This window comes from Pleurodeles waltl, chromosome 9 (assembly GCF_031143425.1).
Source record: "Pleurodeles waltl isolate 20211129_DDA chromosome 9, aPleWal1.hap1.20221129, whole genome shotgun sequence".
Taxonomy (NCBI): Eukaryota; Metazoa; Chordata; class Amphibia; order Caudata; family Salamandridae; genus Pleurodeles; species Pleurodeles waltl.
In genome coordinates, this window is record NC_090448.1 from 546198043 (window position 1) to 546223636 (window position 25594).

The following is a 25594-nucleotide window of genomic DNA, read 5'->3' on the forward strand; positions in this document are numbered from 1 at the left end:
GTCATACAGCTGTCTAGATATAAAACTAACATCTACATTGATGTTTGATGCCATAGTCGAAGCGAGAAGGCAGATTCTTGTTTTCATATCTACATCCATTCGGTATGTTGTAATAACGTTTGATGTTTTAATTACAAATGTAATTGGTGCTGTTATGTGAAATGTACGGCCATGAGAGGATTCCCAAGCTAATAAATTGCAAGCCACATAATTGTATATCGTATATTTCTAAAGTACAAATCATATCATTAGGGTGAAAAACTGAAGTACAGAAAATCAAAGAAGGACTGACAGGCATTGAAGAGCAGTTACAGTGGAAACAACATATGACATCTCTAAAACACAATAGCATCTTTCCAAAACGCTCAAGAAGCTTCTGTGAATATTTGTTAACACTTCACAAATCATGTAAACATAGACAAATAATATGAAAATAGAATGTGCTAATTTATACTTCAGATCACAAGAATCAACATAGGGCATTTTGGCTCCATTTTGGACCACTTGCTAGGCATGTCTTTTATATATTTGAAATATGCATTTTTTTAATCCATCAATTTTTGTTGGCAACACAATGAATACATTTTACTTATTACGATTTAGCATACTTTTTCTATATTTCAAAATAAGTTCATGTTGGCAGAGCATTCACAATTTAGAACAAAAAATGAAAACTACATTTGAAGTAAACTATGCTTAATTTGTAAACAAAAAAATTAAGTGATGGGGCCCAAAGTTTTTCTTAGAAGCCCATCGCAGGTGCTGCTGAAGGCAGCCGTTACCAAATATCAAAGCTACCTACTCTTGATGCCTCTCCAGGTCTCTTTATTCCACCATCCTTTAAGTCCTGCCTCTTCATTTCATTCCTGCAGCTTCTTTTTCATCAATACATTCTATTTTACTCAATATTTTGCTATGTTTCCCGTCGCCCTTTGCACATATTTTCCTTTTCTCTCTTGCACTAGGTTCAAATCTGTTGAAACAAATTATAGGCTTTGTTCCGAAAAACGAGTGCAAGTGACTACCATTTACATTCACTGGCACAAATGAAGCACTGGAGAGGTTGTAGTCTGGATTATCATGGAAGGAATATCAGGTGGCCACAATACTGTGACCAAATATTTTAAAAATCGAAATGTTAAGGAGGTAAACGCACAGAGGGAGGTATAGATTTACTATTCTTAATTCCCCATCTATGTACATTGAAGATTGGCCGGGTGCCCCCTGGCAATAGTAGAAGATGTGCCATTAGTCACCTCACAGGCAGGATCCTGGGGAAGAGTCCGTTATTTGTGTCTCACTCACGAAGACTTAACGTCATCAGGGAGCACCCAGGAAAGGGACATATAGGATGCCAGGAGGTGAGGGATTGGCCTCGTCTTTCTCCACTAAGCACCTGCATTCTGGATCTAACAGGCCATTTTTGGGATCCGCTGTTTGGGACACTGAATCTTGCATGCACCTCAGGATGCAGTACCTAAGGTGAGTCCGGTAATCGTAGGTGTGCAGTAGGGGGAAATGCTATCAGCAGAGACACAACGCTCTACTGCCATGAAGTTTTGTTGCTTGTACTGTTTCTAAAGAATATGAGCGAGGGATCTGGTGTGCTGCAAACTGGGACCTCTGGCTCACTGGTGCAGTTGCTTGCCTCTGGTCTGGAGTCACCAAGAAAACGAGTGTTCGAGTCAGGACAAAGGGAGTTGGAATTTTATTGAAATGTCTGTATTGTTTATCTCATGAAAGCAGCACAGGTATGGGACCAGGGGCAGTGCAATAGCGTCAGTGAGAATGTACATTAGGCATCAAGAGACCTCCAGGAAGCAGGTCTGGCGTGTGGTGAGCACCTATGGTGTTATCACCTTGTACCAGGTCCAGGTATCCACTATTAGTGAAGCGTAGGCAGTGTCTAGGAAGCCAGGGCTCGCTAGAGATAGTTATGGATGAGCATCCAAGACTTATCTAGGAGACATGCAATACTACTATGTCACACAGTGTTTACACACATGAAAGAACCACACAGAGTTACAAAAATAAAGGTACTTTATTATACTAACACAAATACTAAAATACTGTATAGGCAATCCCCAAACTGGAAGTAAGTAAACACACTATTATATTCATATTAGCAATCCGTAAAAAGCATAGAAAGCAATAGCATAGGTAAAAGCAATAGCAAATAGTGAGGGCCCTAGGGCGGGGACCAAACCATACTGAAAAAGTAGAATGTGAAAGGAAGCCCCGACCTCAGGACATGGAATCGGGAGAAGGGAGCTGGAGGAACTAGGCACCCCAAAAGTTAAGTACAAGGGTGCACCCCAGCGACCAGGAGAGGAGAGGTAAGTACCTGGTTTTTACCAAGCCCATCAGGAGGACTCTGGAAAAGGATTGCGCAAGACCCAACCAAGACTGAAAGAACCCAAAGTTGGATCCTGACAGAAGAGCACCTGCAAAGGAAGGGGACCAAGTTCAGTTCGAGCTGGAGTGTCCACCTTTCAGTGGATGCAGGAACAGGTCAACTGTGGACAAAGAAGGTCAGCAGTGCAGCACAGGAGCAGAACAGAAGTAATGCAACTGATGTCTCACGCTGGCAGTCATAATGCAGTTTGTCAATGGAGTTGGAAAACCACCAACAAGCCTTGGCAAGTGCAAGAGTTGGTGAAGAAGGTTTTGCAAAGCTGAACAGGACCAGAAAGGTCCAGGGGACTTGTCCCAAGGAGGGGAGTCAGGGTGACCCTCAGCAGCTGGGAAAGTTAGAAGAAGAGGAAGCAGCCTCCAGAGGCGTCCCATGGGCAGCAGGCACGGGAGTCGCATTGAGGGCCAATCAGCCCACTTGAAGAAGTGTCCCACGTCACTAGAGCAGCAGGCAGGAGACTGTGCTTTGCAGGAAGGAGTGCTGGGGGTCGGGGCTACACGGAGCCTGAAGATCTTTTGGAGGAGGAGCAAACAAGGCATTGTAGCTGCAAGCGTGAGAGTGCACATGGGTACTGCCATCCAAGGAAAGGCAAGGGCTTACCATCTCCCAAGTTGGACAGCTGGTAAAGAGGACCAAGGGGACCACTCCAGATTACCACCTGTGATGCAGGATCCACACAGCTCCGAAGGAGAGAAGATCCATTTATCCGGCTATCGTTGCTGTAGGTGCCTGTGGATTGAGGGGAGTGACACCTTCACTCCAATGGAGATTCCTTCTTGCTTCTTGTGCAGGCTGAAGACTTGTCTCCCTCAGAGGATGCACAGCTGGGGAAATGTTGCAGTTGCTGGAAGGAGCTGAAGAAACAATGTTGCAGAGCAGAGTCATCACTGAAGTTGCAGATTGTCGGTTCCTGGAGGGTCCAGATGCAGTCCCAGTGGCCAGAAGATGAAGTAAACAATACAGAGGAGTCCTGCTGGAATCTTGCACGTCGAATCTGAAGACCCACCCAAGAGGGAGACCCCAAATAGCCCAGGAAGGGGGATTGTTCACCTAACAGGGTGACCACCTATCAGGAGGGGGCTGTGACGTCACCTGCCTGACCTGGCCAATCAGATGCTCCCAGGGGCCTCTTCCCACCTTGGATTCAAGATGGCAGAATCAAGTGGCCACCTAGAGGAGCTCTGGGCACCACTCTGGGATGGTGATGGACAGGGGAGTGGTCACTTCCCTTTCCATTGTCCAGTTCCTATCCAGAGCAGTGACTGGGGTCCCTGGACTGGTGCAAACTGGTTCATGGAAGAAGAGCACCCTTCAAAGCATACCGGTGGCTTGGGGAGGCTACCCTTCCCAAGCCATGTAAAACCTATTTTCAAGGGAGAGGGTGTTACCTCCCTCTCCCACAAGAAATCCTTTGTTCTGTCTTCTCCTGCCTGAGCTGGTCAAGCAGCAGGAGGGCAGAAACCTGTCTGAGGGGTGGCAGCAGCACGGGCTGCCCACGAAAACCCCAGAAGATTGGTAGGAGCAATGCTGGGGGTCCTCTAAGGAGCTCCTAGGGTGCATGGAATCATACAACCAATACTGGCAACAGTATTGGGGTATGATTCCAACATGTTTGATATCGAACATGCCCAGGTTCGGAGTTACCATTACCGTATGTTCAGTGCACGGGTAAAATGGATTCCCCGCACTTACAAAGTCCAGTGCAATGGAGCTGGTGTTTGTAGGGGCACCTCTGCTCATGCAGGGGTGCCCTCACACACAGGTACCCGCATCCTGCCCTCTGGGCTAGGAGGGCCTACCTTAGGGGGTGACTTACAGTGACCCTGTGCAGCGACCTGTAGTGAAAGTGTGCATGCACCTTTTCACACAGGCTGCAATGGCACGCCTGCAGACACATTTTGCATGGGCTACCATGGGTGACACAATACATGCTGCAGCCCATGGGGAACCCCTGGTGCCCCAGTGCCCTGGGTACCTAAGTACCATATACTAGGACTTACTTGGGGGCACCAGTATACCAATTATGGGTTATGAAAAGTAATAAGCAACCACATTTAGAGGGAGAGAGCACAATCACTGGGGTGCTGGTTAGCAGGATCCCAATAAACGGTCAAAACATACTGACAGCAGGCAAAACGTGGGGGTAACCATGCCAAAAAGAGGTTACTTCCTTACAGGATTTCATTGGCAAGTGTTTGAATTTCGTCGCAGGCAGCAAGGTTCTGATTGCAATGGTGCTGCACATTTTCAAACATTAAGGCAGCCCGTGAACATGTTGGGCATTTTTTGGAGGAGGTTCAATTGTATTAAGGTAGATTGTTTCACGTATTCCGCACTGGTAGCGCGAGTATGAAATAGTTATGGAATAATGATAGGGGGTGGATTATCTAGTCTTTGAGCCAATCCAAAGCAGTTGTGAGATGTTTTACGATGCATCTGCTTTACCTCAAGTGTTAGGGCCTGGCTAATTGCCTTTGGTCCACCAGTGAGTTGCTTCTTCTTTGCTATATTCTCTCTTTTCATTAAGCAGCAATTTCTCCTCTGGGTGAGTCAGTTTGGTGGCTGTGGCTTGGGGTGTGCATGATGGGCATTTGGGTTCAGCAATAGGCGAACAGTATGACTCAAGATCCTGTCCGATGCCAGTGCTGGTCAGGTGTGCATTTGGTGACTGAGGGGAGGCACTGCATGGGTCAGGACATTCAGTCAAGCACATATACCAGGTGGTGGGGGGAGGATTGTGCCTGAATATACACGACGATGACTCTAATCTCTTTCTATTTTTGTCTTTTATACTTAGTATCCCATAATTGAGTTATTTTACCGACAGCGCCATCCTAGATTGTCCTACCAAGACTACAGTGGTGGCCTTGGTGAAAGAGGTTCTCACAACAGGATAGGTGAACACAGGAGAGCAACCCGGACTGCTTACTTTATAAAGGCGGGGGTGAACACTCAGTAGCTTCCAGTCAGACTTGCACAAAAAAAGCAAGGTGGAGGTTGCATGTGCAGAAGTTGAATGTCATGGAGTTTCATGTTCTACTCTTTTTCCTTCATTGATAGCATGGCTCCAACATTTGTGTGCCCAGCCGCAGGAGGAACGCCGCTCTTTCAGTGAGCTATGGAAAGCAGCAAAAACCCACGGCATATATTGGGACCTGAAGATGGTGTTGGAAAGCCCAAGAAAGAACCAAGCAGAGGAAAGTGCCAGCATGCTATAAGGATGCCCTTCAAGCTCTGGAGAGTGGGCCTTGGAATCAGTCATGGGCCACGTCCTCTGCAGGCGGTGAGTCAGCTGGGAAATTGGCCCCTAACCCCACTTCCCAGTGGTCAAGGAGTCACAGGGCCTGTTTATTTTTTTTCCCGTTTTTATTGCAAAAAACATAGTACAAGACAGGTATCAAATTTACATACAGATTGTGGTACCTTGAGCAGGACAATTCAATAGGCACTCCATTATAAATGGGTTACAGATCCCCTCCTTACAGGGCCACTTTATAATGCTAATATGAGGGTAGTGGGGCAGAGTAATGTGGTGATGTTCCTGATGCCCCAGAGGGATAGTAACAATCAACTGGGCTTGACCCCCCTCCTGCACAGCTGTGGTATCTCCCCTGTCACAGGATTTGTTCTCAATTAGGGTACCTGTGGTATGAGCACCCAAGGAGTCATCAGCACCAATAGCGGGTTCAGGATCAGTGTCCAAAGCTGGCGGTGTAGTTGTAGGGGGGTTCAGCTGCTCAGCTGCTCAAGTTTAGGCACAACCGGCAGCGTTTGTGATGCATCACTCAACTCTAGCCCCTTTTTCCTCACCATGGCTCCCCCCACTCTTGCTCACTCATCTCCAATAGATTGGCATGTACTGGTGGAGACTAGGATTCAAAAAGAGAGTTTTGTAAGGTGCTTGACTTGGTAAATGCAGTTGTGGCCCCAAAAAAAGTAAGGCGGGAAAGGAGGTGGAGGGTCAGAAACCAAAGGTTTGGTTGGACTGGTCCTTGAAGAACTGAGTTATGGGGTTCCTAATATGTTTGACAATTCTGACAGAAATGTTCCCAGCTTTAGCACCCCAATTATTCGGATATGTAATTGATACACAGTACATCCTCCAATTCCCAATGTACGGCTCGGTTACTGTGCAACACTAAATGTAAGCAGGTGAAGGCGATCAGGCCTTTCAGGCAGAAAAGGGGTCGGGGAAGAAGTCAGCTTGCTGGCTGTACAATAAGAAAGAATGTCTTAAAGGGTCTAACTGCAAGTTCAAGCACCAGTGCTCATTCTGTGGAACCAAAGGGCATTTGGAAACCATGTGTTTCAGAAAACGTGGACGGCAAAAAGAGCAGCCTGCCTCCACAGGTAATTAACACTCTCCCTTCATCAGACAAACCCTATTCACTTATTCGCTTCCACATATTGGCACACCTACTGAGAAAGTACAAACATAGCCATGATTCACACCTGCTGTACTCCGGTTTTAGGGATGGTGTCCACATTCCATCAAAAGCATCACCAGTCCCAGCCCCACAGAGGGATCAACAGTCAGTTGTGCAATAGCCTCAGCTATTCATGGCCGGTGTGGTAGCAGGTCCATTTGATACCCCATCTTTTGAAGGCCTGGTTTGCTCCCCAGTAGGGCTGGGTCCAAAGAAAGAGCCAGGCAAGTTCTTTCTGAGTCACAACTTTCTTTCCCTCCATGTTATCAGATAATGATGGCTTTGAGCAAGCATGGTGCACTGTCAGGTACACTTCTTTTTATGCAGCTATTGGCAAGCTACAGAAGCTGACCTTTTGACTTCGCTAGATTCTGGGGGCATTCAGTCTGCCAATATTCTGGTCATCCATGGTGGGGGCAACAACATGATCCCCATGGGAATCTGGGGCATGGGGGAAGTGCTGTTCTCGACCCTGTTTAAGCTTAGAAAGAGGCTCCAAGGAACCACAATACTGTGGTCGGAGGCTATAGGTCAGTATGACCAGCCGGATCACCCACAAGGGCGATGAATGACTGAGAGATTGCCAGTGACCTCTTCGCCCTGTGGTAGAATTTCTTGCAGCAGGAAAAGGGGTCTATCCAAAAAGTTTCACTTATTTCCTGAACTGACCCCTTAGCGGGCTGTTGATTTGTGTGGGAAGTGGGCTGGCAGGAAGAGGGACTGACCTGCTGGTGGTTCTGGAACTTTCTTCTCCACACTGAGATGCCTATTTTAACATTTTAGGGGGCTTCACCTGGCGACAGATACCCCGGCAGGAACGGAGAGCTAAGAGGTGCCCTGGTGTTATGTGTTAGTATGAAACTGGAGGTATTGACTATCCCTCTGTGAGATAGAGGGGAAGTTGTCATTAATGTATCAATTGCCAATCATTTCTCTGATGCTATTTGGGAAGGCATTAGTGATGTATAGGGAAAAAAAGGCCTCCCAGTGCAATGTGTTCTGGAGAGGTTGCACTGAAAGGAAAGGACAAAGACAATAGTTGTAATTGTATTTGTTGTACAATCTTTGTACGGTTTGACGATCTTACATCCTGTATTCTCATTACCAATGTCTACTTCATTTGTCTCTATAACTGTGTGAATAAAAGGCTATATACCTGTAGAACCACCAGTTGTCTTTCTCCTTGGGATGCGGTTTCAGTGGGGGCAGTGACTTGCACGTTGTGAGCGTAATATTGTCAGGAGCCCCATGCAAGTAGCAAAACGGGCGTCATTAGTCACTCTGTAGGCAGGAACTGGGGGAAGAGTCTGTTGTTTGTGTCTCACCCATGAAAGTATGACATCGTCAGGGAGCGCCTGGGACTGGGGCATTTAAGGCATCGGGAGGTGACGGATTGGCCTCTTCTTTCTCCACCACACACCTGCATCCCGGAACAAACACCCGCTCCTAGAGAAAGGCAGAATTTCTGGCAGCAGAAAAAGGGGGCTACCCAAAACTTTGGACTGATTTCCTGGACTGACCCCTTGGCGGGGGTGTTGATTTGGTTGGGCACTGGGCTGGTAGATGGGGAGACTGACCTGCGGTTGGTCCTGAACCTTTCAGTCCTATCCTGAGATGTCTAGATTTGACCATTTTAGGGGACTCTGGCACAATGCATTCTGAAGCGGTTGCACTACAATAAAAGAGACAAAGACAATTGTTCTATTTGTTGAAAAATCTTAGTGTTTGCCAATCTTGCATCTTGTGTTCTCGTAACCAATGTCTACTTACCTATGGTTTTCCTTTCTCGCTGCAACTGGTAAATTAAAAGGCTATGTCTTGATCGAATCACCATTACCAAAGTTGTCTCTCTCTTTTGGATGCGGTTTCAGTGGGGGCAGTGACTTGCACGTTGTGAGCATACTAATGTATAGCATCAAGGTATATAGATGTGGAGTTCGATGTAGACAATCGATACATTCCTGTTAAGCCAGTGATATTCTGGTACTAATATTGAGACAATTCAATATTCCTCCCACAATATTCCGGAAGCCACAGCACTGAAGAAAAAGCTGAAACCCTAAGCCCCCCTGTTCTGTTTATATCATTGCCTGTTGTAATTGCACATGGCATGCATTAATGAAAGTCTAACTCGTATGTCCTTGCTTCTGTCTACGTTCTTCTTCAATGAATTAATATTTCTTACCACAGCTCCTCAGCTGGGATCTCCCTCTTGCAGACCTGTTAAGAGGGGCACAGGTTTAAGTGTAAGATTGCAATAGTTCCACCTCTAACCGTTTTCAGAACTCATAATTCATATTTTCGCTGCTTTATGAGAAGCTAAAAACAGTTAGTTTGAACACAATAGTATTATTCACATTGATAACCTCAGCACTCGCAGCGCTGTCTGCATGTGACAATGACATTGACCACGACCTCACACAGTTGCGTGCAGTTGTATTTTATATTCCTGTCAGGCACTACAGTATAAAAAAGAACTCTTAAATTGCAACCATAAATATTTGAAGACAGATGTTTAGCATCTAGAACTGCTGCTTTGTCATTGAATCATCTTAGTAGTTAAAAAAGACAGTTGGTTATGCCAACCCGTGTCCCTTGCACAGTGGAAAAGCAACTAGAGACCCTCCTCCACCTAATCTGTCAGACATGTGCCTATCAATGAATATTGATTCCGTGAAAATATGATAGCATCTGAAAAGTTATCTCTTCAAGGAACGTTAGCCAACAGTAAACAACATCGGGTTATTGGTGGCCATGGGCACAGCTAGACAATCCGAACCTTCCACCTTGTTTTGTGCTCGATAGGTAGGTTTGTGCAATATAGATCCCAAAACATGCGCATACATAAAACATTGTCACATAGAACATCGACACGATAGCCTGGGTCAGCAGGAGAACGCAAATGCCCAAAGGATGGCCCTTTTGAAACCAGTATTTGATATTGTAATTTTTATTTGGAGCTGTTTCCTCTTTTGTCCTCGTTGTGTAAGTGCTAGAGTTCTGCCCTAGATTCTTGAGTTTTGAACCATCATCAAAAGCTGTGTTATGCAGTTTGCCCAATTTGCTTTGTGCTACCAAGTTTGTCCTCCTGGCAATATGATTTTCTACTGTCACTACTTGAATTCAGAGGCACATCTTCTCCATGAGCAGGACAATGGCTAAGATCAATGGGTCCGTCTAAGGCTTCTTCCTTCTCTCTGCACCGCCTACCCTTCTTGCTGAGGTCTTTTGACAACTTCTTCTCTGTGTCTTCCAGTAAGGCCATCAATAAATTAAACAGAAGGGCCAGCCAAGCAAGACCGAAGATAATCCACACAGCAACAGATAACCGATAGTAAGGAAAATATTTCTTATGCGGATGTTTACCTAAAAAAAAACATGATACAATAGAAAGAAAGAAATAATAGAGCAATTTAGAGTTAGAATATTAAAAGGAGAAAGTATAGTAAACGGTTGCAATTTCTTGATGTTATTACTATATTCGAAGTTCTATACCGATAAATCTTTGGCTGATTTATTTTTGTAGTCTCAAACTATAAAAGGGAAACCAAACACAATCTCTTTTTATGATACAGTCAATTATGGCAAATAATCCTTTCAAGCACATTGATTTTACTTTTTAATCATACAGTGCAAAAGGTAACTAAAGAAACATCCAACATAAATATAGCACTCTTTGTCGATGTTAGCGTTTAAATCGTGCTCTGAGCTTCTTTGAATAGTACTTTCTACAGGTGGACTGTACAAATGTTGTTACTCTACTCTGTCAGTTGTTGCATCACTTCACTACCCCATCCACCTGGTGCACAATAACCCCCACATGACCTAGCAGAAGTATCAGAAACAGGCATCAATGCAGGAGGGCCGAGCACCAAGTGGACAATGGAAGGCTAAGTAGGAAGTGGTGAGATGAGGTCCTGAAAAATCCAGAAGTGGTAAGAATGCATAGACTGAAAAGGATGCCTAATAATTCATTACATCATCCTTGCAGTCGAAGATGCACCTAGTGAAAGGGATTAGTTGGGTTGTGGAAGCAAATGTAGATACCACCTCAACTTTGACCCTAAGCTTATAGCGTCTGACAGGTATTTCTATACAAGAAAGAGATCACCAGAAAATTAAGGCTATATTGAATGCAAAGGGGCTAACATTGTTGCCCAAGTAAATGTGCTATATCACTTGATGCCCAGACCTTCCAAAGTAACATATCAAAAACCCTACTTCCTTAGTTTGGGTCGCCCCTCCTGTCTTACAACAGAATATAAATGCAAGAGATGTTGAAGTGGTCAGAAGAGTTTTCTGGTTACAGTTATTGTAGTCTTTGGGAACTGTGGAGATTTTAGCTTGTTGCTTTTCCTGCAGCTTCCCCTGTCAGTCCGCTATTGGGCCAGCTGTGGCTAACTGCTCAAGTGGTCTACATTTTAGGTCGAAGCCTACCAGACAGCGCAGTTTTCTAATTTGCTAATGACATCTTGGGGACCTTCAGAAAGCTTTCCTGGGAATGCATTCACCCATTGTTTACCATTGGCTTTGTGTTTTGTAACTCACATTTGCTTGCTGTGTATTTGTTTGCTCTATTTGTTTTAGGCTGTTCAGCTCTCGAACTGGTCAATTTCCTTGCACAAACCCTATTTACTATATTCGTCCAGCAGTACTTGATTTCTGCAAACTGGCCTTTAAATCTTGTTCTATCATGTCACATTTTCTGTGCATTCAAAGACAGAGGTCAAATGTCAGGCTATCTTCCAGGGAGCATGGGGGTTTACTCTTTTCTCTCTAACTTTAAAGTGAAAGGATTTATGTGACAATCATGTTGGCTCCAGGAGAGTGCTTGAGGAAGGCTGTCCAATGTGTTTTTTTCTAGCACACAACAAAATGTAAATGTCTGTAAATGAATTAGAAAAGCCCAAATGAACAGCATTGTTGGGTAATTCTCAAGTGTGGTGGGACAGGTATCTTCAAATTATCAAAGCAAATCAATACACTAGGTGATAACATTTCCACACATTATCTTTTGTGCAGTGTACTTTTATCAGTAAAACTGTATGTCTGTGCAAATGTAATGTGATTTCAATTGAAAATGTGTTGTCTGTAATGAAAGTGTGGTACCACATCATACATATTCCACTCTGCGTCACTCCACTTTACTTTGTATCACTCCACATTATGCCACTCAACTCCATGCCGCTCAACACTGCATCACTGCACTCTACTCTGCTCCACTCCACTCAACGCCACTCCACTCTACGCCTTTCTACACCACTCTACTCTACGTCAATGCACTTTATGCCACTCTACTTTTCAAAACTGCATTCTATGCAACTGCACTCTACGCCAAGGCATTCTACTCTGTACCACTCCGTTCTATGCCAGTCCACTCTATGCCAATCTACTCTAAGCCACTCTAAACTACTCTGCACTCGATGCCACTGTACTCTACTCTGAAACAATCTACTCTATGCCACTGCACTCTATGCCACTCCCTACTATGCCACTCCCGTCTATGCCACTCCACTCTCTGCCAAACGTTTGAGGCGGCGCATTCTGGTTGGTTGAGGATAAGCCCTAGCCAGTCAAGACTCACCACTCCTATAAGGGGTGGGTGATTACACTCACTGTATAACCTGTGCTCACCCTTGGGTAGCTTGGCACACAGCAGTCAGGCTTATCACATGGGTAATGTGTAAAGCAATGGCACATCAATACCACACAACAATTACGCTGAGCGTCACGAAAGAGACTTCACACAAAATGTATGTAAATACATTTTTCTATTCAACACACACATTAATTAACACAGCATGAATAGCATGTAACTATGGGCAGGAAATACCATTTGAAACACTAGCAGTACTAGGCCCAGCTGTGTTAAAATGACATTTGTATTATGCACACATGAGAAAAATAATACATTCCCTTCCAGCAACCACATGAGGTGCCAAACGTTGCCAGCACCAAACCCACCCTAGCGATTACCCCAATTCAATTATACACAGTCCTAGGGAGCACCCCCGTTCACAACAATAGCAGCAATAGCTACATAAAGAGCAATAGAGCACTTTAAATTAGCTCCACGGCCTGGACTGCACAGGTAAAATCTAATGTCAACCAGGTAAGTCCTCTAGCAAGAATTAACATGCCTGGCAACACCACTGTACAGTGTAACAATCACCCGCAGTCGCTCCCACACACTCACTCTCCACTGCCAGGCTGTGCCATGGATATCAGGTGGCTCGTAGATTACACACTTGCATACACTCGCTCCCAGAACCCTAATACATAGCACTTATATGTGGCAGGTTAGCTGTCATTGCACTCGCAGACCCCCCTTGGACCCTAATCCCTTCCTCCACTCTCCTACTGGCCCTACTACCTCACCCCCACTAGCTGAAGATGCGATCAGCCTTACTCCGGGTGCTAGGCCGCACATAGCCAGAGTCACACTTGTTCAGGCACTTGGGGAAAATATGGACGGGAAAGGAAGAGATACCAGAGGAGCAGACAATAGTCAACAAATAGGGGTTTGGCCACCACTCAGTAAGTTCAATGAGAGGTCTCTACACCCTGCCTTCCTGCACGGGCCCAGCTCTGAAAAGCAAGGGGGAGGGTCGTTGGTGGACACACACTTGGCATAGTAGTGCCCTGGCGAGCAAGGCACTCTAATACACAATAGTTACCAAATCCTGCACCTCCCTGGGAGGAGTCACAACGTCTAGGGTGTGATAACTTGAGAAGCCCAAGACGGTCCTGGTTGCACACGAAGAAATACCAATCTGCACCTCTCTGGATGGAGGTGGTAGTTCGGGTATGCAATGACTGGAGTTGCACCAGATGATTCTGATCACAAACACAAAATGCTCAATGCCATACCTCCCTGAAATGAGGTACAATGGATGGTGTGCGGTGACTTAGGTCGCACCAGACACTTGCAAACGCAAACACAATGTGCTCAATGTCATTCCTCCCTGGAATGAGGCACAACATCTGCTGCATGATGACTTGAGACACACCCAACAATCCTGTTCGCCAACACAAAGTGCTCAATGTCGTACCTCCTTGGAATGAGGCACAACGTCTGGTGCACGATGATCTGAATCACACAGACAATCCTTGAGCACGCACATGAAGGATTCCAATTCAGTGCTTCCGTGGAATGAAGCACAACATCTGGTGCGCGATGACTTGAGTCGCACCTGACAATCTGGCTACACACACAAAAGATGCAAGTTCAGCGATTCCACAAGAGTTAGGATATGCCACTGCTCCTGAAATGCCCACACCTCTGAGGGTCATCAACTATGACACGGACACCGCAAACAATGAGCATGGAGTTGGGAGTTGCACGAGAGAAATGCGACGCACTCGACAAAGGCGGGCCATACGGAGTCATGCAGCGGTGAATCAGCTCACAACAAACCAGCTGCTTATGTGTGTCGTGGCCCCATGATGAAGGGCCACACTCCTTGAAATGTGGGCAATATTTTGAAGGGACACACACCAAGAAAATCCGTTCTCCAGTTAGTATATTTGCTTCAGCACTCGCACCGCTCCAGTCCGGTGAAGTCCAGCCATTGATGCAAGTACTTACAAGGGCACCACTCTCCAGATGACAACAGTAGAAGGTGTAGGTCCTTCATTTACTGTAAGTAGGATATAGTGGAAAGAAAGTCATATTAAAGTCACAACAGCTCGTGTTTTCAGGGTGCTAACTGAAAATATGACTTTTGTCCTGATGATGACCCTTTAATGATTGGTTCTTTTTGTGGGGTCGAAACGTTGACACAAATCATGTTCGGTTAATGTACGATGAGTTAGGTGACTTCAGGGCACCTGGACTGAAGGGGTCCTTTTTGAAGATTGCTTAAATTGTTAACCACAATTTTGTACATATTGTATATATTACTTGGGACTAATCTGTCACGTTATTCACGTTCACTGTGCTGTTTTTGTAAGAGCACCTGAATAGACTGATTAATGATTGTTTTGCTGAAGAAATTTGATTGGAACAAAGGAAACATGTATTAGATCAACTTTGTTGATAGGGAAATAAATTCTTGCTGTAGAAGTTAAGGGCTGCACTTCCCCCTGGGGGCCTTGAAACATTTTGCTATATGTACATACCCGGGTCCTAGGGTTACTGGGGTTGCCTCATTTTTTCAAACACTTCTTAAAAGTGGCACTTCTAGGGCATTACTGACAAAACCACCTTCACCATAGGAAGGTGTCTGTCCTTGTGAATCTAATGATAGTAAACACCATGAGGCTGCTCACTGCAATTCAATGTTGCCATACAGGATCAATTGTAACCTATCCCCATGTTAACCTATGGGCAGAGCAGCTCTCATGTGTAGTGAAAACACGCATGGGTATTCTTTCACTACATGGGCACATGTGCCCTGGCACATGCACACGCCTGCAACGGCAGGCTGTACACAAGTTAAAGGACACCACATGGGTGCAAGTGTGCCCATTCAGTCCTACTGTGACAGGCCAAGTACATAGAGGCACACCAGTGTGCATATGTGTACATTCTAGTCAGCGCCACTTTCCTGGCACAGGTAGGAAGGTACATGCGCTTTCACACTTTATTTACAGTGGGAAAGCTCCCTGGGCCCTTCAGCCACATAAAGAGAATTAGCAAAACAGTGTAGAAAAAAGCAAAACATTTGGGGAAACATTACCTCAGCATGTCAAGTCTAACAGACACTTCACTCTGCACTACTCTACCCTGCATCACTGCATTTTACACCAGTGCACTCTACTCTGCACCACGGCACTCTATGACAATGCACTCTAAACCACTTCACTCAAAACCAATGTTTTCTACACAACTGAACTCTATGCCAACTACTCCCCACCACTGCAGTCTGTCTGTATTACTCTACAACACACAACTTTTACTCCACTGCAGTCTGTGCTACTCTACTCTACACCATTGCACTTTATATCACTTTACTATGCCCGACTCTACTCCACTGCACTCTAAACTAATGCACTCTATGCCACTCCACTGTACACCCCTGCACTCTCCAACACTCTATTCTGCAACAGTGCACTCTCTGCCACAGAACTCTACGTCACTCTCTCTGCATCACTATACTCTGAGCCGCTGCCCACTTTATACTATGCCACTATGCCACTCTACACCAGTGCACCCTACACTAGTGCACTCTATGTCAATGCACTCTACACCACTACACTCTAAATCACTCTAGTCTACTGTGCACAACAGCACTCCACGCCACTTCACTCTATGCCTCTCTACTCTGCCATGTACCAATCTACTATATACTAGTGCACTCTACCCCACTCTATTATGCACCACTGCACTCTTCACCTCTGCACTCTACACAATTTCAGTCTAGGCCACTCGACTCGTCTCTAGGCCACTGTACTCTGCAACACTGCACTCTATGTCAATTCAGTCTACACCAATGGCCTCTACTTCACTACTCTGTGCCACTGCACTGTACCCTGCACAATTCCACTCTACCCTGCACCACATCATTATTCGTCACTTCACTCTACTCTGGAACAATGTACTCTATGCCACTGCTCCCTAAGCCACTCTACTCAACTTTGTGCCACTCCACACCACTGCACTCTGCGCCACTATATTCTACACCACAGCACTGTACACCAATGAACTCATCACCACTTTACTCAAAACCAATGCACTCTGCGCTACTGCACTCTATGCAAACTACTCTGCACCTCTGCACTCTGTGCAATTATACTCCACACCACTGCACTCTATGCCACCTCACGCTATACTAGTCTCTATGTCACTGCACTCAATGCCAGTCTTTTCTACTCTGCAGTCTGTGGCACTCTACTCTACATCAATGCACTCTACCACACTCTGCAAGACTGCACTCTCCATTACTGCACAGAAGGTCACTGTACTCTACTATGGCCCACTAAAATATATGCGTCTCTACTGCACTCTACCCCGAAGCCCTCCATGACATTACAATCTATGCCACTACTGTCTACACCACTCCCTGCCATTCTAATCTATTCTGCACCACTGCACTATATGCCACTACACTCTACACAACTGCAATCTACTCTGCACAAATCTTCTCTGGGCCACTGCACCCTATGACACTCTACGTCACTGCACTCTATGACACTCTATGATACGCCTCTCTGCTATATGCCATTCTGCTCTACAACACTCTACTTCACTTCTTGCCATTCCACTAGCTTACACTACTCCACTCTATGACAATCTACTCTGCTGTATGCCACTCTACTCTACAACACTGTTCTCCACTCAAAGCAACACCCTCTATGCCATTCCACTCTACTCCACATCCCCATGAGACACTATGCCACTCCACGCTAAGACACTCTATTCCACTCTGCTCTCTTCCATTCCACAACACTGTACTCCCTCAATGCCATTGCAAAACACTTTACATCACTCCATGACACTTCAGTTCACTCCTCTACATCACTCATCTCTACGCTTCGTCACTCCACGCCACTCCATAACACTCCACTCTACTCTACTTTGTGACACCCTACTCCACACCACTTGCCTTTACCCCTCTAACTTTTAGCCAAGCTGAACAGCAGCCACGCTTGTGTACAACATGGCTAAAACATACTGGTAAAGCCAATAGCTCTTGCACAGGCGAGATGTATTGGCTTAAATATGCTTGTTGATATATATCCTTGCTTCACCACACCTGCCTTCTCCATTTCCAGGAGCCCAAAGAGATCAAATTTGAGATGCAGAGATCGCTGCATTAGCCGGCGCCGGCCTCCAGTGCATGCTTATTTACGGCGGCCTGTGTACAATAGAAGGAGCCTGGTGGGCTAGCCATTTTCACTACAATGCATTTTAAGAGATTGATCTGAACACAGGAAAATTGATGACCACAATAATAACATTGACAATGTCAAGAATGGCACCTACACACAAAGCGTCTGTGGCTTCTTTAATTGAAGCAATATGACTAAGATAGTCACACAACAAAAGGCTCATGAAGTACAAACCTGCAACTCCTATTCAAGCCAAAAGGGAAGTCGCTTGCCTGAACATGCAATGGATGTTGGTCTGTTCTGAGTGAAATGTATAATGAGAAAAATGTGGTGTAGTAATTTATATAAACACTAGCTATTGCAATAAACTAATAGCAATCAATGTTGTAACAGATGAGAAAAAGGGACAAGAGGTCAGATGTACAGAGACTTCCATTTGCGATTTCCTTATAGCAAATTTTTACGATTCACTATTAGGAAATCGCAAACAGCTATCAGCAACAGTGTGTTTTACAGGGTTTGTGATTCCCAGTGGGTTGCAATTGCCCTACCTCATTGATATTCAGGAGGTAGGTTGTAATTTGCGACCCATTGAGAATTGCTAAAAACACAGCTATGGTGGCCTGCTGGGGACTGCAGACCACCATGTCTGTGTTTGCTTTTTAAGTAAAGCATTTTTTATTTAAGTGCAGTCCATTTTCCTTGAAAGAAAGATTGGATGCATCTCAAAAAGAAAGCTGACAATTTTTCTTTGCATTTTTTAAGAATAGGCAATGGCCTGTGGGACCACTGCCTGCTCGTAAAAAATTTTTGCGTCCACATTTACAAAGAAGAAGGGGTCACTTGATGACCCTTTCCCTTTTGCAAAGGGGTTACCAGCAACTTGAAGTTTGTGGTAAACTGCGAATGTTTTGCAACCGTATTTCAGTCGCAAAGCATTCTAACATACCAGTGTGAATCGCTATTAGGAAGGGATGCCCTTACCACGCCGCTGACTACTACCGGATCACAAACCCTGTTTGTGATTCGGTAATAGGTTACTGAATTGCAAAATAGGGTTTGTACATAAAAAAGGCTTTTTTGCAGTCGCAAATGGCCCAATTCTGCGAATTGGGACGTTCACGAGAACAAAAAAGCTGTATACATCAGGCGCTAAATGCTTTGGGAGCAATATCTGTTATCCAATACAACGATGGTGTGGGTTATTGGAAACTTACACTATGAGTAGTGCCCATCAGTTTGTGAGCATAAGACGCACTCTTGTGTGCGAGTGTTCGTTCAGAAAAAGAGAAAATATCTATTGTTAAAATATTGCATAAAAGCCAATTACTCACCTGAAAATCACTAATGGACGGGTCCAATAATCTGCAGTAAATATTTGCTCAAGCAAGTCATCGACTTTGGGATTAATTCTTGAAGGGTGTTTGCTGGTGCCAGATCCAAAGCTTACTTCTCAGGCGGAGGGGCGAGCACTGTTTACAATACTTATTGATGCTTGTATGTGACCTGTTTTCAATGGGCAGGCAACAGATGTGTGTTCAGCAGCAATTAAGGATGATCAGTGGTGATAGAAGAGGTCTAATCTCAATGCCTTAATCACCATGGTAATTAACTATCATGTCAGTGTTTGGATTAGAGGTGTGCCATAAAAGGGATCATCCTTTGGACAGGTAAACCAAAGACATCTGCCTTAGCAACAGACCCACCAGTTTTCATAGAATATCTTCCCTGCTTTAAAATGCTTCTGTAGACTCACAAGCTAACATTAGTGTCCGGCTCCTTGCAAAGACTTTTCAGCATGAGGTGTATACCTCCAGATATGCCTTGCTATCTGATAGCTTGTGTCATGGTGCTCAAACCATGTCGGAGTCATATCACATAAGGACTGCACATTTGCAACATATGGACAAACATTTCTGGTCTACTGGATAAGAGAAATATAGGCAAGGTACTAAAGGGCAGATGAACGAAGCTCAGTGTTTGTGATTACCAAATTGCAGTTTTTGTGAATCGTTATCTGGTAATTGAAAACACTAATCTACAAAAGTGTGTTTTATACTTTCTGGGATTCCCAGTGGGACGCAAATAGACCTATCTCATGAATATTAATGAGGTAGGTCTCAGTTTGCGTCCCACTGGGAATTGCAAACATCACACGGGTGGTGACCAACATGGCTGTGATTGCCTTTAAATAAGGCATTTTTTATGCAGCCCGATCTCCTTACAGGAAAAACAGAATGCATCAAAAAAATGAAAAGATGTATTTTTTCTTTTATAAGAGTAAAAAAAAACGTGTTTTTACATTATTAAAGGAGAAGGGGTCCCACAGGCACCCCTTTCTGTGGATGGGACCCCTTCCCTTTTTGCAAATGGCTTACCACCTTCAAGTTGGTGGTAAAATGAGAACGTTTTGCGACTTCATTTCGGGCGCAAAACAATTGCACGTATCAATCTGAATCATTATTAGGAAGGGGCGCCCTAAACACACCCCTTCCAAATACCAAATCGCAATCCTAATTTGCGATTCTGTAACAGGTTACCGAACCGCAATTTAGTCTTTGTACATTTGAAAATATATTTTTGCGTTCGCAAATAGCCCGATTCTGGGAATCTGGCCATTTGTGAATGCAAAACAAATTTGGTACAGATGGCCCTTTGTTTGGAAAAATAACTGCATTTAATGCAAGATTCAAGAATTAAAGTTTTTCATCAAAACATTGGGACCTCCGAAAATCCAGCACTATTGTGAGATGGGTACAAAATCAATTTCTGAACCTCATGGCCTCTGGGGGATAGAAAAGACGGTCTCTCTGCCAAAAGCAGAGACAACGTATACTGGCGATCAGGGCTGGCCTATGTTCTAACAATGACCTGTGCGGTGTGAAAATCCGCATGCCTTATGATCTCAAGTCCTACCCCTCCTATAGTTAACTCCTTCCCCTAAGCCTCGTTATGTGTTTTGCAAATATCGTCTTAAAAGGGCAGATGGAGATTCAGCTGGTGGTAATTATAAGCTGCCCACATCACAGAGAATGTAACTCCGACAATCATGCTCTAATTCCTGTTTTTTTTTGTTTATTCACAGCCTAATCGAACTGATGGGTGAAAAGATTTGGTAAGCTGGGCCATTCCTTAACCAGCAGTGACAAAGGTGACAACCTTAGTAGACTTGACTTTAATATAAAAAAGGTGGCATGTCTTGTGTGCAAAGCTTGTAAGGCTGTGTGGTTAAGAAAGCATATCTCTACTTAGGATTCTCAACAATATCGAGGTGGGATCAGAACAGGTACTCAAAAGGTACCTGCTACTGTTACTTACAAAACGAAGTGCAAGAACTCAGAGTCGGACAAAATCTGCCCATTTGAAGCTCTGTATGGGATCGAATAAAAATTGGATTTGAAACATAAACAGGTTTAGTGGGGTTCGAAGTTGGGAAACCCACTGCCCCATAGCTCTACAAAAATGTTTTCAAAATCTCTCAACTTTGTAAAGTGTAGTGACAACAGCAGGAGGAGAAGAGTATCTCACAAACACAGAAGCTGTACGTTACCGGCATCAGCAATGCAACCTTTTCTGATAGAAACAATAGGTGAAGTCCAGGGAACAGGGCACAGGTACTGCACCACCTGAACTGACTGAGCACACACAAGTAGGTCCTGAAACTAGACCAGAATGGACAGGGCGAAAGAACAAGTATTCTTGTCTCAAGTGACACGTGAAGTGGGCACAGTTGGGCCTGAGGCCCAAGCCTGCACAGCACAGCCAAAGGTCCTATGCTGCAGTCACTGAGAGCAATAGTGCTGGCAACTGCAGATACTCTATCACAAAAATACACACAATTCACTTAAATATAATACAAATTATAGGGAATTATAGTTTAGCACTAACATGACTAACTTAGCAATATTATAAAAAATCCATCAAAACTATTCAAAGTGAAGTTATCGCTGTTCTCTTAAAACTAAAAACTAGTGAAATTTACCAGTTATTGTCGTCTTAAGTATTCATTAGCTCATGAGCTGCCTATCACTGCCTCATCACAAATATAGGCAATTATTATACAGCCGGCAGGGTCTGGGATACTGATAGGGTAGAGCAGGTGGCCTGCAGTCACCCCTTGTATCTAGACCTTGATGTTCATGGCTAAGGGCAATGCCAAGTGGAATCCAGGAACAGAACCCCCGGGAGCCCTGGAAGTTCAAATGACACACTCAAAATACATAGCCCACTTTCCCTCAGCAGAAAGTATTTTAAAGGAGTATGGAAATTCCCTTAAAAACGCATTGTTAAAGTACAGCTATTTTCTTGGACCACAAAAACATGTTACACAAATGTCCCCAAAAAACTTTTGTTGAAAGACATTTTTCCAAAGTAACATTAACAACATATTAAGCAGTTATGTTGAGCTGCACAGCTATACTTCTCCCAATGCGCTGCTAACTACCTCACACATGATGTTATGGCTATCTCTTTTTGCATGGTCTCCGTATTTCTGGACTGATGCTGTTGGTTGTTTGAATCTGTGCAACAGGAATCTGCTAAACTGACCACAGTGCATGTGCCCTCATCCCCAAAACATGTAAAATTGGCTATATTCTTAACTGGATGTCCCTAGTCTATGGTGTGCTCAAAACCTGTAATTTAAATTTCACTAGTGGAGTGCAGCACAAGGTTGTGATGGAGTAAACCGTCTGCCAAACTTTAAATCAGGCCCTAAGTTTACAGGTAGAAAGCCTCACTGGGCTTGACGCCAAGCAGCATCTGATCGGCATCGACAACTTCCTGGGCAGGAACTCTGAGTTTTTTCTGCTATGATGTTTTCCTGCCTTCGTCAATGGCTTCACCAAGATCTCATCCTTCATCAACCCACCATCAATATGCTTGTCTTTGAATCCAACCTGCAGCCCAGTCCTGCTGAAGACTCTTACTTCTCTGAAATATTCCAAGTGTGAGGGTATCTTTCTGATCAGGAAAAATCCGACCTGTGTATCAGACTAAAGCTCCATCATGGTCAGCCTTAAACTTTACCCTTTTTACGGACTAGCACAACCAATTGCCCACAGTAGGCACTTTGCGAGTTTTCACGCTCTTTTTATTTCAAATTTAAAAATGTATATCTCCAGTTTCTTTTATTTTTAAATTAAAAATTATTATTATACATTTGGATTGAGATTGTTATTGTGTTTTGTTTTTGACTTTTAAACTGTTTTGGTACTTCTAAATGCTTTATACATTTTCTTAACGTAACACTGTCAGCTCTGTGCTATAACTACCATGGGATGAGCTCAAGTTCAACCCCTTTGGTGCTGAGGATGGAACGGTTCCGTCCTCATCACTGGCGCTTGTGTGCTGAGGATGGAACCGTTCCATCCTCATCACACTACCACCAAATCCCTCTGCTGTTTACAGCAGAGGGATTTGGTTTTTCTAAAAACAGACTCAGGAGCTGGGAAAGAGCTTTCCCAGCTCCAGAGGCTGCTTTTAGTTTTCACTGAAATGACAAGAAGTGCACACAACGCACTGACGTAATTTCAAAGAAAATGAAAGTAAAATGAGCTGATTGACTCATTTCACTTTCTCTGCCTCAGTGCTCAGGGCACTATCTCAGCCCCCGAGCACCGAGAAAGAAGGGAGAGGTATCAGAAAAGGGGAGAATATCCCCTTTCCAACTGTACCCTTCCCTAGTGGATCCCTGCTTGGGGATCACTGCAGGAGGGTGACCCCCCAGCAGGGATCCGCGCACTAAACACCTGAGAGGGGGGAGCGGTCCCTTGGGCAAGGGCTTTTGCTCTCTCCCAATGTTAAGGGCCAAATCAGTCTTTTTGCCCCCCGAGGGTCAGAAAGCCCACTAGACCAGGGAGATTGTTTTTTAGCCTGAGTAGGGTAGCACTGCCCCGAATGGGCTTGCAATGCACCCTCCCCTCCCAAAACATTAACACAGTCTTTATGCTCCACCCCCCTTTGGGGGACAGAAACCCCACTAGGCACCAGGGAGTATTTGTTTAGCCAGAGTAGGGGTGGGAGCTGCTCAGAATGAGCTTGGCAATGCCCCACCCCCCAAGAAAATGAGCACAGTCTTTCTGCCTCCCTTCGGGGCAGATATGGGCAACAGAAAGCCCACTAAGCACCAGGGACTAATTTGTTCTTTGTGTATGGATGGGGGATGTCCAGAATGGGCATGCCATTGCCCCCCACCCCACAAAAAATGGGCCTAGTCTTTCTGCCCCTGCCGGGGAGCAGGTGGTGGTATTTACACCTGATCTGAAAGCCCACTAGACACCAGGGATATGTTTAAGTGCATGTCAGAGAGCGGCCCCATAGGCAAGGGTCGCTCCCCTTTTTTTGGATGTACATTTTGGCTGTTTTTTCCCCCCTTTGGGGTAGATCAGTGATGTTTTTAGGCTCATCCGCCCCCAAGGGCACACAAAACCACTTCATACATGGAATATTGTCTGTGTACGTGAACTGGAGTTCAGCTGACAGTCTGCTTGTACTGACGTTTGGCTGTGAGTGTTCTGGCATTTTGCTGGCAGTGTGTGTGAACTTGCGCTTTGCTCACGGTGTGTGTGGACTAGTGCTTGCCTGGCAGTGTGTGTGGACTGGAGGTTGGTTGGCAGTGTGCATGAACTGGCGCCTGGCTGGCGGTGTGAGTGGATGGCGCTTGGTTAGCAGTGTGCATGGATGATGCTTGGATAGGGGTATGCATGGACTGGTGCTTGGCTGGTGGTGTGCCTGGATGGCGCTTGGCTGGCAGGGTGAGTGTATGGCACTTGACTGGAGGTGTGCGTGGATGGAGCTTGGCTGGCGGTGTGCGTGGATGATGCTTGGCTGGCAGTGTGCGTGGTTGGTGCTTGGTTGGTTGTGTGCATGGACTGGTGTTTGGCTGGCAGTGTGCGTGGATGGCAGCAGCAACACCACTGCATGGCCTCCCGACAGGGGGGTCAATTCCTCTTGGATGGGAGATACTGCAAACATTCCGGAAACAATAGGCCATGAACACGACTGAACCAAAAACTCATTCCTTGATGCATACTATACTATACTATAGGCCAGCAACACGACTGAACCAAAAACTAATTCCTTTATGCATACTATACTATACTATACTATAGGCCACAGTTGTAAATTCATTGCATGGCTCTACAAGGCAGTGCAAGAGCACACTGGAGTGTCACTACATCTGCTTCACCATAACAGGAGACAGACTCTGCACGGACATACAATGGAAAGGACTGACAGAAAGATTTGGAGTGCATTTGAAAAGAATCCTGAAATGCCCATTTTAAGTTCATTAAGTTTAATATACTTCACACAGCATAGCTCACCCCTCATAAACTCAGTCTGATTTACCCCAGTGTTTTATGGGCTGCCCCAGGTGCCACCGCTCACCAGCAGATTTGATATGGACTTTCCTCACATTGTCCTTTTTGGACTTAGGTGCACCACAGACTCTCTCAAAGTGCTTGGAAATCTCACTTAGGAACTGTAGACAGCTCCTTATTGGCATTATATCCTAGACCTAAGCGGTCCAAGATAGCGATGAGGTTCACGAATCTAGTTTTGCTGCCTGCTAAAAGGGGACGCATTATGAGATGGAATTCATGCTGCCCTCTCCAATGGCACTGTGGGGAAGTGAAGTAATGTATTAGGCAAAGCAAGGGGTTGAGTAGAGAAGAGAAGCAAGGGTTGCAAAAACAGCTCATTGGAATGCAGCAGGATGAGCTCAGTCATTCAAGAACTCTGGAAAAGACAATTCCATGCATGGCTGGCTTTAGAGCTGGTTGCGCCTGGTTTTACAGTCTTTTTTTACGCCCCCATTACCTCCTTATCCATGAATCACCTCACAACCACTCACCACCAGTGCACTGCATCTCCCAATAGCCCCTCTCTGACAAACATTTCATTTTTTGTAGTGCCACTCATAGTTCACTCACAATCAGTTCTGTGATCTACATGGCACACTTTCTTCACATCAGACACA

General features: G+C 45.0%; 1 protein-coding gene across 1 annotated transcript in view; it reads right to left on the reverse strand.

Moving 5' to 3' along the window:
• Positions 1 to 208: 208 nt before the first annotated feature.
• The window catches only part of LOC138259619 (potassium channel subfamily K member 16-like), a 157397-nt gene continuing 132011 nt past the window's right edge, over positions 209 to 25594 (reverse strand). Inside the window, exon 5 of the mRNA XM_069207466.1 lies at positions 209 to 10206. Within this exon, the coding sequence (XP_069063567.1) occupies positions 9884 to 10206 (323 nt within the window). The 3' untranslated portion in view covers positions 209 to 9883. The remainder of the gene's footprint in view (positions 10207 to 25594) is intronic.